This window comes from Sturnus vulgaris, chromosome 17 (assembly GCF_052056855.1).
Source record: "Sturnus vulgaris isolate bStuVul1 chromosome 17, bStuVul1.hap1, whole genome shotgun sequence".
NCBI lineage: Eukaryota > Metazoa > Chordata > Aves > Passeriformes > Sturnidae > Sturnus > Sturnus vulgaris.
In genome coordinates, this window is record NC_142259.1 from 8524380 (window position 1) to 8540256 (window position 15877).

At 38.0% G+C, this 15877-nt stretch overlaps 1 protein-coding gene across 10 annotated transcripts in view; it reads left to right on the forward strand.

Annotated features, from left to right (window-relative positions):
- ZMYND8 (zinc finger MYND-type containing 8) overlaps positions 1 to 15872 on the forward strand; it is a 50262-nt gene extending 34390 nt beyond the window's left edge. For 7 of the 10 annotated variants that reach the window (XM_014888949.2, XM_014888944.2, XM_088174955.1 and 4 more), the window contains exons 13-21: positions 1340 to 1492; positions 2168 to 2671; positions 4966 to 5337; positions 6917 to 7107; positions 7649 to 7729; positions 8728 to 8806; positions 9362 to 9601; positions 9752 to 9909; positions 10198 to 15872. In XM_014888949.2, coding sequence (XP_014744435.1) covers positions 1340 to 1492; positions 2168 to 2671; positions 4966 to 5337; positions 6917 to 7107; positions 7649 to 7729; positions 8728 to 8806; positions 9362 to 9601; positions 9752 to 9909; positions 10198 to 10212 — 1793 coding nt within the window. In that variant the 3' untranslated portion in view covers positions 10213 to 15872. The remainder of the gene's footprint in view (positions 1 to 1339; positions 1493 to 2167; positions 2672 to 4965; positions 5338 to 6916; positions 7108 to 7648; positions 7730 to 8727; positions 8807 to 9361; positions 9602 to 9751; positions 9910 to 10197) is intronic. The other 3 variants (XR_015807334.1, XR_015807335.1, XM_088174960.1) reach the window with 3 other exon arrangements.
- Positions 15873 to 15877: the final 5 nt, after the last annotated feature.

Genomic DNA, 15877 nt, shown 5'->3' on the forward strand with positions numbered 1-15877 from the left:
AAGACACTTTGTATCTTCAGGAGAGTGCGAGGGGGACTCTGTGGTCTGCAATTCAGCAAAAAGGAAGGAGAAATAACAGAAATGAACCATGTGTTGCTACTGGCAGACTTGCTAATTTGAAAAATGGAGGTGTGAATGAGCAAGATACTCAGGGATTTAGGGGGAAGAAAAACGTGTCTCTAGCAGTATAGGACCTGCCCTTGGATAACCGAGGCAGAAAACAATAAAAATGTACCTTGATATGAAATTCAAACTTACAAAGAAAGTCTGGTCAGAGGAATCATTGGTTCAACCCTTCATATTTATTTCAGTTTTCTCTAAGTTGTGCCTCAACAGAAAATGTTTTGAAAAAATATATATATAGTAAGATATGGCTATGCTGTGTCATATTTAACTACTCTAGAATGCAAGTTGAAAATAAAGCACAAATGCACACTGTGCCAGTGTTACCTTTTGCCATCTCCATGGCCTCTGGCTTTTCTCAGCTTATGGCATTGGCTCTTCTGATCCTACCTCGAGCCAGTTGAAGGAGCTAAATTGACCAAGCATAGTTTTCTTTATTTTTTTCCCCCTTCTTCATGGGTCCTTTCTCTTCCCCCAGCTAACTCCAACTGTTTTAGTGCCCTCACTAGTGTCAGCACTCCTGACAAAGGGTAAAGGATAGGGACTGTGCTATACAAATACAGCCTCTGAAATGGGAAAATTGAAGCAAAAATGTGAAACTTAGTTGCTGAGACAGTTTTTGCCTTAGCACTGTAGTATATATTCTTTGCAGACAGATGTGTGCATTTCAGAGTGAAAATTCTATACATGTAGTTGAAAACTCAAGGTTTTGCTGACATATACTGAAAAAGGTACTATTCTATCTTGAATTTACTAATCTATCCAGTGAAATAATCCACATTTTTACATGTATTCTCATTAACTATCTTTTGGATTTTAGATGATGACTATAATGTCTTATAATCTTACAAGGATTTTATTTTTATATAATTTTCTCTGTGAAGGTAGTACTTTCAGTAGTAAGTAAGTTTAGTAGAAGTGCTGTCAGACAGCTTTACAAACCTGAATGGGAATTTCTTGATCAATTCAAATTGATGGAGAAAATATCTCCATAATTGATGCATGTGTTTTGTGTGTGAAGAGAGGAAGAATTTTTTTTTTTTTTTTTTGGTAGTAAAGTAATTTTAGAGCTATTATTTAGCCGACAATTATAAAGAAAAGCGCAGCATGTTCCAGATTGTCTGCACTGCTGTTTGGTGAAACGTGTTTTATCTGGATAACGATCTCGGTTCTTTTTTTGTAAAATCTTTTTCTGAGTTGGTGTTTCTTTGTGCAGATCGTAGCAAGGCTGAGATGGATCTGAAGGAGCTGAGTGAGTCAGTGCAGCAGCAGAGCACCCCAGTGCAGCTCATCTCCCCCAAACGCCAGATCCGCAGCCGCTTCCAGCTCAACCTTGACAAGACCATCGAGAGCTGTAAAGCACAGCTGGGTGAGTGTCCCTCCAGGCCACAGGGGACATCAGAAGGATGCACTTAAATTGGAGGTTAAATAACTTTTTGGATAGTAAAACCAGAAATATTTTAGGTTTTAAAACAAGAGTAGGGAATATTGAAACTCCTTGTGGCAGAATTCAGAACACTGAACTAGTTTGCTTTAAAACTCAGTGAGACTTGATGCTTCAAATTTTTGTTAAAAAGCTTTCATCTTTTAACCTATTTTTGTACCATTCTGGTGTAGATAGTAGGAGAGGATTATAGTTTTACCTGCTTTGCATGTTGAAAAATTGGAGAATTCTGCCTAAGTTCTGTCAGTTGCAGTAAGTAGAATGGATGTAAGTAACTATGATCAGGTGAATAGTGTTGCTGATTTTTAAGGTTTTTTGTATTTGCCAGCATTGGGTGCTGAGTTGAACAAAAGACCTTGCAGGTAGTGGGAAAAAGAAGTGAAATGAGGATCCTTAAATGAAATAAAAATATTAATTGGAGTATGTAGAAGTTCATTCTTACACATTGTGGTGCTGGGATGGGGCACTAAGCTTTGTAGCTTAAGGACTGAAGTTAAGGTCATGGTATGTGTACACTTTGTTCCAGTATATAAAGTGTTTTCTTGGTAATATCAGTCAATCTGATGTCAGCATGGAATGTACTTTCCTTCCCACAATTAGGAATAAATGAAATATCTGAAGCTGTTTATACTGCAGTAGAACACAGTGACTCTGAAGATTCTGAAAAATCTGATACCAGTGACAGTGAGTATAGTGATGAGGATCAGAAATCAAAGAACGATCAAGAGGATGGTGAGGACAAGGAAGGTGCAAGAAGTGATAAAGAATCATTGAGCTTGAAAAAAAAACCTAAGCCTCCAGCACAGAATGAAGACAAGGAGGAACTTAAAAGCACAAGTCCAGAAGTGGAGAAAACAGAAGAAGCAGTCAAGGAAAAGGCTGTTTCAGACACTGAAAAAGAATTTTCTGAAAAGGGAAAGAGTTTACAGCATCCTGCAAAAGAAAAGCTGAAAGGTAAAGATGAAACAGACTCTCCAACTGTGCATCTGGGACTGGACTCTGATTCTGAGAGTGAACTCGTCATCGATCTAGGAGATGATCATTGTGCTCGTGAAGGAAGGAAAAACAAGAAAGAATCTAAAGAACCTTCTCCCAAACAAGATGGTAGGATGAAATGATTTCTTTTTTTTCCTCCTCTGTTCTGTAGGGCAGTTACCAAAGGTAGAATTGCCATCTTTATTTTTGCATTAAGATAAAAATATCTGTATTAAAACAATTTTCAGGAGTGCTTGTTCATCCTTTGTGACAATGAAAAAGGTTTTCAGTGCCCATTGTAGTTTCTGGTTTGAACAAAATGAGTTTCACTGTTTCCTTTCAGCAGTGTAGAGCTATGAATATCCATAATTTTCCCTCTGTGACAAATGTAGAGTTTATTTTGCAATTTTTACCACTTTCAGTCGAATCTCTACATTTCCATTGGCTTCCCAACATTTCAGGTACAGAAGAAATTAGAACTTACCAAACATAGAAATTGCATAAGAGCCCATTCAAATCAATGTAAATGCACTCAGTGATAATCAAAAGAACTAAATCACTTGTTATCTCTGAGCTATTGTACCTGGTTTCTGTGTTGCTAAAAGAGGAAAGCAATCCCAATTAATGAGTAATGTGCTTTTGCTAAGCTTGTTTTGCATGTTAGTCTTTTGAAAAATAGAAAATCAGATGTAAATGGTTATATTGAAAAATATTTTACTTTTCATGTAACTTTAATCTTCTTATTGATATTTTATAGCATCTTGTCTCAATCGTTTTATTTAAAATACTGTTTTAAATCCATTAACTAAGCATACTTTAGAAGAGCACTTAATGCTCCTGAATTTTGAATTTTAAGACAGAATTCAATGCATAAATGTTGCTATGAGATAATCAAGAAACTGGCTTATCAAATAAGAAGAGAATTGTAATTTTGGGCATGATTAAGCAAGGCAGCTTTATGAATTTCAGAACCACTGATCCATGTGGCCTAAACCAGTGATGGTTGAGATAATAAGTAATCCTAAAATTTTACTTTGATAGAGAGGCAAAGAAATGATACATATTCTGGGTAAAATTAAAAGTGGGCTTATATATTCATATATATATATATATATATATATATATATATATATATATGTGTGTATGTATAAAAGAGTATATTATAGGCATCATTTGTATCTTGTGCATGGTTCCAAGGCTCTACCTTTGTGTACAAGATATTAAAATGCTTTGAAAAGAGATCTGATAAAAAAAGAAAAGAGATCTGATGCATGCAAACCTGAAGGTCTTTGTCCCTTTCCAGAACCCTGTCAGTGCAGCATTCAGACAGGTTTTTCCTGGCTGCAGTTTTTAAAGACTCATCCAGTTCCTAAATTGATATGTGTGGAACAGTCAGCTATAAATTTTGGATGATTTAAATACAGATATCTTAAATATACTGTATATTTCACAGAATTATCAGGATTGGAAAGAAACCTTCATTTAGTGCAACCATGCACCCAGCATCACCATAATCACCCCTAAACTTATCCCCATTTCCACACCTATATAATTCTCACAAGATGTGTTTTCTAGATCCTTCCCAGTTCTACTGTCCTCCTTTGGGCTGCTCCAGCACTTTGCTCTCCTTCCTGGAGGACTCAAAACTGAGCACAGCACTTGAGGTGTGGCCTCACCAGTGCCAAGTATTGCAGGACAATCACTTCCCTGCCCCTGCTAGCCACACTACTGCTGATACAAGCCAGGATGCCCTGGCCTTCTTGGTCCCCTGGGCACACTGCTGGCACATCTCCAGCACCCCCATGTCCATTTCTGCTGAGCAGCTTCCAAGCCCCTGTAGTGCTGCAGGGGTGGTTGTGAGCCAAGGGCAGGACCCAGCACTTGGCCTTATTGAACCTGATTAAATTGTCCCAGCCCATTGATTGAATCTGTCAAGATCTTTGCAGAGCCTTCCTGTCCTCCAGCAGATCAGCACTCCTGCCCAATGTGGTGTCATCTGCTTTTGGTTCTCAGTGTCATTTCTCTGTTGCTTAGGAAGTTTATAGTGTTCCTTCAGTTTCTGCTCAGACATTAGTCCTTTGGAATGTTTTTTTTTTTCTCCAGAAGGAAATTGGGATGACAGGTGAAAGTGGTAAGGCATAAACATCCTAACAAGTGCTAGCTTGTCACATATCTTCTGAATGAAGTCAAGCTGGTTTTTCTTGGTTTTGTACTTTTTGTTTTGCTTAGTTACTGATGCATCTGTATTGCCACCAGTTTCAATTAGACTGAAATGACTTTCCTTATAGAATATTGATTACTTTTGAGGAAAATAAAGCAGACTGGAAGGTATATATATATATGGCTGTTCCAAAAAACTAGATGGAAAATTGTGGATCGGATGTGTTGGTGAAAAGCTGCCATAACATTTCATGTTTGTTTAGTTGTAGGTAAAACTCCACCTTCCTCCAGTGCAAGCACCCAGCCTCTACCAGAAACTCCAGTGCTCACCCGCTCTGCATCACAGACCCCCCCAGCTGGGGTGACAGCAACCACCAGTGCTGCTTCTACTGCCAGTGCTCCCTCTGCTGCCACAGGAAGCCCTGTGAAAAAGCAGAGGCCTCTGCTGCCCAAGGAAACTGCCCCTGCTGTGCAGAGGGTGGTGTGGAATTCTTCAAATAAATTCCAGACATCTTCTCAGAAATGGCACATGCAGAAGGTGCAGAGACAGCAGCAGCAGCAGAGCCAGCAGTCTCAGTCACAGCAGCCTCAGTCCTCTCAGGGGACAAGGTACCAGACCAGACAAGCAGTTAAAGGTACTCACTTCTCTTACTCAATGTGCCTGTGGTGCCATGATTCCCCAGTAGTGATCCCTGTGCTCCAAGGGTGACCAGCCCAGAGTTCTTCTATATAAACAAAATCTCAAAGTGTGGTTCTACTCTGATAATGTCCTCAGGATACAAGTTACTCACTGCACTTGCTCTTTCTATGTGTATTTAGAGTTATGTCTCCTTACTTTAATGACAAAAAAAATTGTGTGTCTATATAAATATTTTGGCTCTTTGTAGCCATGACAGATTTGGGAGGATGAACTGAATAATTTTCTGGATCGTATGCTGAAACCATTAACTATTCCACTTGCATGTTTACCAGTGTCACCTCAGCATCTACAAATTGCTTCCAGTTTTGTTTGACAAGCAGTGGATCTGAAGGGGTTGAAGGGTTTTTCAGAGTATAATTTGACAACAATGAAATTAGCCAGGCTCCAGGATTTGTCTTTGAAATCCCTGTTGTTTAACAAGTCTTTGATGCTAGTTTACTGAGCAAACAGCCTTGGCATTTCAGAATGTTTTCACAACTGTATTCTCACCATCCCTTTGCTGGAGCCTTCACCAATAGCTGGCACAAGGTAACACAAACCTGTGCTGCTTTTGCTTCACTTAACAGCAACTTTATGTAAATCAGCTTCATTTATCATTTCAAGTTAACAAACTGAAATGTTTACTGCTGTGCCTGATGAGGAGACATTCTCTACTCTGCTGACATCACTGGCATGCAGGTGATTTTGTAGAGGAGAGAGGTTTAGGTGATGGTTCACATACAGACATTTACAGAGGCTCATTTCTCTGGTCACAAACTGCTTTTGTTTCTGTCATTTAAGCAGTGTTGAAGAAGTGATGTCTTTCTGCTTCTAGACTGCATAAATTGATACAGAAATGTTCAGTGAGGAAAAAGAAGTGTGAAAATGGAGAAGTAAAATGCAAAACTTTTAATAGAATCATGCTTTAATAGATACCTTAGTAGTATGGGCTGAACTTTGTGTTCAGCCCATGAGTTTGTTTTTTCAATATTGTTTACTATTAAGCCTATCATGGCAATGTTCCATCTTAAATACTATAGTCTAGAAATCTATTGTGAAAACTATAAACTGTAGATTTCTTATATACTGAAATGGCATAAACAAAAATATAGCACATAAAGATGAACAAATTGTTTATTTCAGTAATTCCACTTCTGAGGATATTGGCAATGAAGACCTCTTTTATAATAGGAATCAGTAAAAAAAAGCTTGAAAAGTTTTATTCTTAAAGAAATACAATTTAAAAAAAACTCCAGCAGATAAGTCATTAGAACTGAGTGAGACTTCTGCACTGCCAGTCTAAAATGATAACTTTCCAAGTTAGATTTACTTCATTACCTCTAAGTCTTACAATTATGTACAAGTTCAGTGGCTGGGCACGGTGTAATTAATCATTAGATGGCACCATTGTATAAATAAAGCAAATCTGACATGGTTGCATGCACACAGTTTAGTTTGCTATGGAAGGGAGAAGTTTGCCTGTTGTTTTCATAATTCCTCGTGTGATTGATCCCCTCAATGTTCTCTTTTCTTAGCTGTGCAGCAAAAAGAGATCACCCAGAGCACTTCCACATCCACCATCACTTTGGTCACAAGCACTCAGCCTATTTCCATGGTTACCAGCTCTGGATCTGCAAGCACACTTTCTTCCTCACTCAGCACAGACCTGCCAATTGCAACAGCTTCAGCTGATGTGGCTGCAGATATTGCTAAATATACCAGCAAAGTAAGTTCTGGAGGAAGGTTATAACAAAGTTGTACTTTTCTTTTAAAACACCCTGTAGTTTCATCAGGTGGGAACTTGTCATGAGTGAGTGTTCTTGCATTAAACAGATGCCAAGTTGTTAAGGAGAAAAGAGGTGGTGTAGGACTGGTCTCATCACAGTGACAGTGAGGGAAGGGATGTGACCTTTCCATACTCTCTTAGATATTTAGATTAAAAAATCAACAAATATTATATATTTTTGCATTGAGTTTCTTCCCCAAATTCATGGTTATATATTTTTTTATTTATAAATTATATCAATAGCAATTTCTCAGAAAAGTAGAAGGTCAAGCAGTTCACCTGTTCAGGACACTTGAAAATCAGAGTCCTGATCAAAATTGTTGTGCTCTAACTTCTAAATAGTAAAACAAGGTAAATTACATCTATCTATCTATCTAGAGAGAAGGGCAGCAATATAAGTTCCCAGTAGGGAGGTTGAAAGAAAATGGAAGTGGGACTCTATTAAAAATATATATCAAATAATTTTTTTTTTGTCTTTCAGATGATGGATGCCATCAAAGGAACAATGACTGAAATATATAATGATCTTTCAAAAAATACTACTGGAAGTACAATAGCTGAGGTTAGTGTAAGATTTAAAAAAGCAAATTTGTATTTTAAGTTTGAAAAATGCAAATTGATATTTTTATATATGTAAACGTGCCACATAACTGTATCTACAAAGTGTTATACATGGACATAATTTCTGTGCTGTTTTAGAAGTAATGATTAGAGTGGTGAAAAAAAATCACTGAAAAAATACCAGGTAGGCTCTGTAAGATAAGCATTAAGCCATCAAACCCAGGTCCTTCAGTCTTCCTGTCAAGAATTTGTCACCTTGTTCAAAATCAAAAATGAAGTCAGTCTTTTTGAAAATAAAATTTTTTAAACTGTGTAGTGCAGTAGTTTATTCTAGTTATGTGATTATGACCATAGTTTTTAATACTTCATTAAAATACTTTGAACATTTTGCTTTTTTAATGAAATGCTTTACATTGCTTTTAATGTTCCCTAAGGGTAGGACTTGATATCTTCTAAGGGGTTTTTTAACTTTGGAAAAAGCAGATTAAACAGTGCAAACTAACTATGAATGGGAACAAATAAAGCTCAAAGTGTGATGATTTGTTTACTGCTTTAACCAAAATAAGGAAGTCAAAGTTTTGAGCAAAGATATTTGCATTCCCGATCCACAGTGAATAGATAATCTTTTTTAGGCCTCATCTAGTTACAAACAAAATAAAAGAAATGAAATGTCATGCTAATAAATGCACACAGCACTGAGGAATAGGTTCTTGAGTCCAGTCAGAAATTTGAGACTTCAGTTTCAGAGGAATCAGCAGTAAGTTTTAACAGAAGTTTTTTGTCTTCAAAGAGCCCTGTGCTCTTTATGGTGAGCAAATCTAGCAAACAGATATTTGGAATACTTCACACTTTGGTTTGGGGTTCACTGTTGTCTTGTCCTCATGTTAATATGAAGGAGCCTTGATGTAAACGATGGCTCATTGCTTTGGGCATGAATAATTATGTGTGACACACCATGCCCTGTTTGTTATTACTAACTATTAAATTTTTAATATTTAGATTCGGCGTTTGAGGATTGAGATAGAAAAACTCCAATGGTTACATCAACAGGAACTTTCAGAAATGAAACATAATCTAGGTATGAAAATGCCAGTCCAAAACAGTGTGTCAGGTATTGTCCTACATAGAAAATGGAAATGCTTGTAGTATATTTTACCTTCATCACATAATGCTGCACATTGTCTTTCTTGGAACTAACACGTTTTGCTTTGTAAAGAAAGCAAGAAACGATGAACCAACGAGATGAGAGAAGAGATGGAATCCTCTCTATTTTCTGAATATTGGAGCAGAAAAAAAGTTTGGGCTTGCAAAGACAAAGCATGTTAGCAGCATCTGCATATCTGCTTTTTGTGTTTATGCTATATTCTGGTCCTTTGTGGGACATCTAGAACTAAAGTGTTAAACAATTGGAAGGTATTGGTTAAAAATCATGGTGCCAGAATAAGAAAAAAAGATGGAAGACTTGCATTTGTTGAGTAGGTATGAAACCAATGCCCAAACTCAGGGGATCAGGGGATACCTAGACTGCTAGGTCTAATTTCCTGTTGTCTTTAAACTTATGAATATTACTGTTTTGCTGCTTGCTGTTGGGGGGTGGAAAATGCAAACCCATCTTTCTCTGGATTTTGAGTAGAACTGACAATGGCTGAAATGCGTCAGAGCCTGGAACAAGAACGAGATCGTTTGATCGCTGAGGTGAAGAAGCAGCTGGAACTGGAAAAGCAACAAGCAGTGGATGAGACCAAGAAGAAGCAATGGTGTGCCAACTGCAAGAAAGAGGCCATCTTTTATTGCTGTTGGAATACCAGCTACTGTGACTACCCCTGCCAACAAGCTCACTGGCCTGAGCACATGAAATCTTGCACACAGTCAGGTAATGGTGCCTTTCACACAGCTGGGGGGGTTTGGGTGGGTGGATGGATCCACAGTGGCTCAGTTCTTCAGTGCAGATGTGACTTTGAGGAGGGACTGTGGACTGGCTCCCATGAGTAGTGGCTTCATTCTCCTTTTTCCTTGATTTTAGCTACTGCGACACAGCAGGAAACAGATACTGAAATTAGCACAGAAACACTAAATAAATCATCCCAGCCCAGTTCAAGTGTGCAGTCTACACCCACAGAAACAGCCAGCACTCCTAAGGAAAAGGAAGGTTCAGCTGATAAAAGCAAAGAAAGTGTTACAGTGAGTATCAACACTTCAAACAAAAATAATATGTAAGATTTCTCTGAAACCTACCCCTAAAGGCTTCCCTGGATAAGCCAGGAATTTATAACCATTTGTATATTTCCAAGAGTGCATTTTGGGGAGTGACAGAGAGCTGTGGTTTGTGTTCTTCATCTTGTTAAAAAACCTCCTCCTGTCCTCTGGGAACACCTTTTCCCCTTCACTTATTCCCAGTAAAGCCTTGTGTTGGCTTGACTCATCCTTCCAGCCAAGGGGGACTGGATCTGTTTCTCTCTCTCTCTCCAGGACCCATCAGTGTAGCTTCTGGTCTGGATCTTTCGATACAAGTTGCCTTCTGATAAGCAATACTGACTGCAGCACTTCCAAGCCCTTCTTGCCTGGGGGTTCAGAGGCCAAGCTCAAGACCTGCATTCAAACCAACTTACTTTCTCACCACAGACTGCCATTAGGGTACCACAATGTTCCATAACACTGATACAACACTTCACCTGGATCTACGGTTAACGGAGCAGTTTTGAAATCCTCCATAGCATCTACTCTGATAGTGTTCAGTAGGCAAGGATGAGCAAATGCTCTAAAAAAAAGGGACTTAACATTGCATATATAGAAAATGTTTATAGAGAAGATTCTGCTTTATAGGTAGGGCTTGACTATTAGCAATTTTGGCATCATTTTTTTTCTGCCCTTGCAAGATTTATTAAATGAAAAATTTTAGCGGGGGGGAGGGGCCGGGGCTGATCCTTCAAACCCTTACACATGATCCTCCACATCAGTAGGAGCCTTGTTGTATTTTAAAATATTAAAAGCAAACTAATTTTGTAGTATTGTGATTCCAGCATGATGTCTCATTGAGATAGTCCTGTAGAATTGGGAAGCATAGTAATCTAGAGAGCTGTGTTCATTTCTTGACACTTTTGCTACTGTCTGGTGTTAGATCTCTGGGCTTGAAATATCATCTAAGGGAGTAACTTGGGGAACAGATTTGAAAAGGGGGAAAAGGAGGTGCTGTTTCACTTAAATGTTTTGATGAAGTTGGTTGAACTCTGGCTCACTCACTTAATGTTCATATGCATTGTTATGGCAGCACAAGCTTTGTATTACTGGGGAAGTAGGGGATGTGAGACCTAAAACCTGCCAGGGAATATTCCAGTTACACAGATATGGAATTGCTTTTATATAGATGTTCTACCTGAAACATCATGCTGTATACATTGATCATGCTCATAATTTGAATTTTGTTTTATTAACAAAGAAGTAACCTGTGAATTCATTAAGATGCAAGTTTTTAACACAAAGAAAACATCCAACAAATTGCATCTCATAATAATAATGTAACAACTAGGTGGAATTTATGTAAAAGCTGAGGCTTCTACTGAGGTTGCCTGTGCTGTCTCTGCAGATAGCAACAGGTGTGACAAGCAACCAGCCTATAAAACTGGTCCAGGTACCGCAGACCACCACCTTTATTCCAACTACTCAACCCACAATTGTAAGTACAGCATCATAATTTAAAGTCTGCAGCAATGCTGTTCCTGGCATTAAAATTGCTCAGAATCTCTGGGGGGTTGTCTCCATCTGCTGTTGTATCACGAGATGAATTCACTGGTATAATCTCAACTTTTAGTGCAAAATGCTTTATTTTGCTGTGCAACATTCCACCCTTTCATTCCATTCTTGATTGCAAGGATTCAGAAATCTTTAAGTCTGGCAAAGGCACTGAGGACAGGCAGAGGCCATTTCACATTACTGGTCTGTTTTATGTATATACTTGACCACAACATCAATGTAAATATCTAGAATTCATCTTAAATATCTTTTAAATATCGTTTTGTCTATGGTATCTTAAAGATTTTAGAGATTTAATTATTTCTGAGCTATGCTTGATATTCCTGTGACATCTCAGTACCTGTGAAAAAAAAAATGCATTTGTCAGCAGTGTCTCTCCCATGCAGTCTTGCACATTAGCATTATGAAACGAGAAATCGCATTGGAATCAGACCTGGGTTTTTTCCATCAAAGGCTTAACCAAGGACATCTGAATTCCCTAGTGTCAGTCACAATAGATGGGACAAAAGTGAGTTGGATTTTTGTATTTTATACTCCATATTAGCCTGTTATTTCCGCTGGTTGTGCTCTGCAGTGCTCATGTCAGAGCCAGCTCCCGAGCCAGTGCTGCCCTGGTCACAGCACCTGCTCTGTCTCTGTGCTGGCTTCAGCAGGGAAGCCTGAAGTGGGTAACTTCATTTCTGACTTAAAATACACTGTTATCAACTATCTGACTTAACAGTGTACCTTACCCACACTGTGACTGTGAGGCCCGATGTGCTGTAGAAGTTCCTCTGTCTCTCTTTTTCCCTGTGCACACCCCCAGCTGCAGGACACACCCGTGTGTGTTGGTGGATACACACTCATGAACAAACAATATTTCACAGCCATCAGATTGCACACAAACACAGCTCTTGGTGGGGATAGAGACTTCCCACATTCCTCACAGCATTTCAATTCCACTTGACCACTGTGCACCTTTGCAGCATTGGCTCTGAGTTGCTTGGACTGAACTACCATTAACAATAAGGTTTTGTACGTGTTTTAAAAACCAATAGCAGACTTCTAAGACATCAGGCTTCTTTTGTGAATAGCTGTGAGGTTGTAAGATCCTACGGTGGTTTTGTGTAATATTCCGAAAAATGGCAGTTACCTTCATTGGTTTTCTGTAACACAAAGTGTATTGAGTTATGTAAAGCAGAATTGGAACGTGTGAAAGGTTTCCAACTTTATTTGTGCATGTTTATAACTTTGTACACATTGGCATTAGTCTTGCACAGCTACAGACACCTCTGTATTCTAATGACTGCACGTGCAATTTAAATAATTTTAAACCTTAGTGCATGTTTAATATGTATGCAAAATGTACATATGTGTAAAACTGGCAGAGGTGGAAAATTTACCTCTCAGGGAATGATCTTAACACATTTAAGGAGTCTCGCACATTCCATATTCGATCGCGCTAAGAACTGAAACTTAATTATTTCCATGTGTGTAAGTGTGTATATTTAAAAGGCAACTGTGGCAACCCTAATTTCCCCACCTCTAGTACTGACAGTGGCTTACATAATGGCTTTCTTAGAATTCAGTTTGCACTTTGTGTCCAACTAGGAATTTCTTCTTCTGAACAATTTCCATTGTATCTTCTGGGTAACATTTCCACTGAACCTTGTAAACACATCTGAAATCATTACAAAGCGGCAGCAATCCTGAATTTATTTAGCAAATTGGTTCCATGTTTGTTTTTTATTCTTCCTGCAGTTAAAATAATGTAAAAATATGAACCCATCTTCTTTGCATTCCAGGGAATGGAATGAGTAGGCTTCTGGAAGGCACAGACTCAGTCACAAAGGAGCTGTAATCCATCTCAGCAGGGATACTCAGAGTCTTTGTGGAATATCATTAAGACACTCATTTGGTTTCTTGAATCAGTGTGGGGAAACATTGGGCTTCAGTGAACTTGTATTTGTTCTTCCATGTCCTCTCTGGAATGTCACACTACCATTGGGGGAAGATCTGTGCATCCCTTTCAGGTTCCTCAAAATCTCACTCCCTGTTTCTTCCACAAGATGTTGTGAACTGAAATGGATGCGTTTGTCTGATCACCAGTTGTGCATCACTGGAACTGTACTGGAACACACCTTGCAGTTTGTATGGTAGAGACATTTCTAGACTTTCTCATGTTTTTGGAGGAAGGTTAAGATACAGACTTTAGGTTCAATAAATCCTCTTACAGATCTCCAGAGTGATGTGACCTTGACCAGATTGTTTAACATTCTTGTGCCTTTGTCTCTGCATCTGTAGAATCAATTACCACCTATAGAGATGTCCTGAAACTCCATTTGTTGAGATGTATAAATCATGATCAGTATGATGGAAGTGTAAAGTTTATTCTATATTAATATTTTTACAGGGTGTGTAAGACAGTTCCCAGTAATGCTGATGTTTTTGCTATTGATTTGTGCAGAAGTTAACTTAAGTACTTTTTTTTGTTCAAATGGATGTTCTTTGTTCTCTTCTGTGTAGACTGAATGCATGGGGGAAAGTTCCTTTTGGGGAAAAAGATTTAAGTAATGTGTAACAAGAATATACTTATAAACAAGGGTATTTTTGTACTCCAGTTTGATTTGTCAGAAGTTTTTCAAATGACAAAGGATTTTCTTAGCCCTTTTTCCTCTTCCCATGTATTAGTTTGCAGAAAATACATAACTGGATGTAACTCTGAAACCCTCACCCTCCAAGCACAGGCAGTGTGTGCAGCCCCTATAGCACCTCCTGTCCCTGTAATTCCATAGCAGTTTTAAGAACACAGAAACTCTTGGCTATAGGGAAGTAAAGCACTACTCCTCCCCTGGAATGAGGTAATACTGTGGTAATAAAGGTATTAGTTCTTGCACAAAATTAGAACTTGTTCTGGATTCCCCCTGGAAAACAAATCTCTATTTCTGTGGTCATGTTTATGTGACCTTCAACATAACAATGTGTTTCTCTTGGTTTTTAATCCACAGACCATTCCTGTAGTGGTAAGTCCTTCTGCTGGGACAGTGGCAATGAGAACTGGAATTCAGTATGTTCAGACCACAATGCCAGTCCAAGTACGAAGAGTCTAACTGCTAACAAGAAGTTCATACAATTGTTGGAATAAATTAATAGAAATGTGACAGATAAACACAGTTCTTTGGATTAACCTCAGAGGTTCAGACTTTAGCTTTGTGTATGTGTACAAAGCATTAATTACACTACATTAATGTAAAGCATTAGTACTGGCTTAGAAAAGCTGAGGACAGGTAAGATCCATATTAAAACTATGCTTCTTTTGTAAATAATGTACAATTTGTGGATGTCATTAGAGTACCATCTCGTTTTTATATTTGTATTGACTTTAACTTATAAAGAGTGTTTGAAGTTGGAAAAGGAAGGTTTTAAACAGCCTTACCACAACCTAATGCTGAAAACTGGTCTTGGGAAACTGCATCAAATAATCTAATATGGAAAATCTGAACAACTTTTGGCATTTGGAGTGAAAAAAATTTCTGCACTTTTAAACTCTTGTGGAATTTCTCTTAACAGCCAAGTGATGAAGGATATCTCTTTTCAGTTAACTCTGTTACGCAAATTATGTAGACCTGAAATCCATAAAAATTATACTGTTTTTCACAATGACCAGGCTGACAACATATATAAATGTTGTTTACAGGTTAAAATTATTTTAAAATTTCATTCAGTCTAAGATCAGAAAATTTGCAAAATGTAATAGCAGCTGGTTTTAACAGGATTTCTGATTACTGATATCAAAGACTGAGGCAAGTAAAGTTTGTTGCTATGCTTCACGGTTTTCTTACTTTTTAAAAATCCTCCCAAAGGACTTGGAACAAGAACTAGGTGTGGAGAAAAACACGGAGCGGGAAACATGGGCAAAGGACTTTTGATGCTGGGCCAGAGCATGTGTTATTTATATGATGGATTTTCTGTTTTTCTGTAAGCATGAAGCAGTGCAGTATGAGAGGAAGTACCCCCTGGAGATGCTGTCTGTTACACTGAGGCTGTAGTCCCATTTTGTATGTTGTGTAAAACAAAGGCATTGAACAAAGCAAAGGTGATGTATGTATATGAGAAAATTAATTGTATGATATCATTCCAGTACATTCTGTTGTACATTTTAGTCATGTTGATTTCTGCCATTGTTTATATAAGAATGCGGTTTGTACAGTCTCCAGCTAGTACCCAGATTAGAGGGAAAAAGTATTAGAAGGAAAAAAAAAAAGTGAGAACAGAATATTCATTAATTGCAGTTGTGTCAAAACTAGCCTAGCTGGCCTTATTTGTGAAGCATAATTGCTTTTAGCATATGGAAGTATTTTTTCACATTTTCTTTGTATAAAATTTGTATTAAACTTAAATATCTTTTTTGACAATTGTG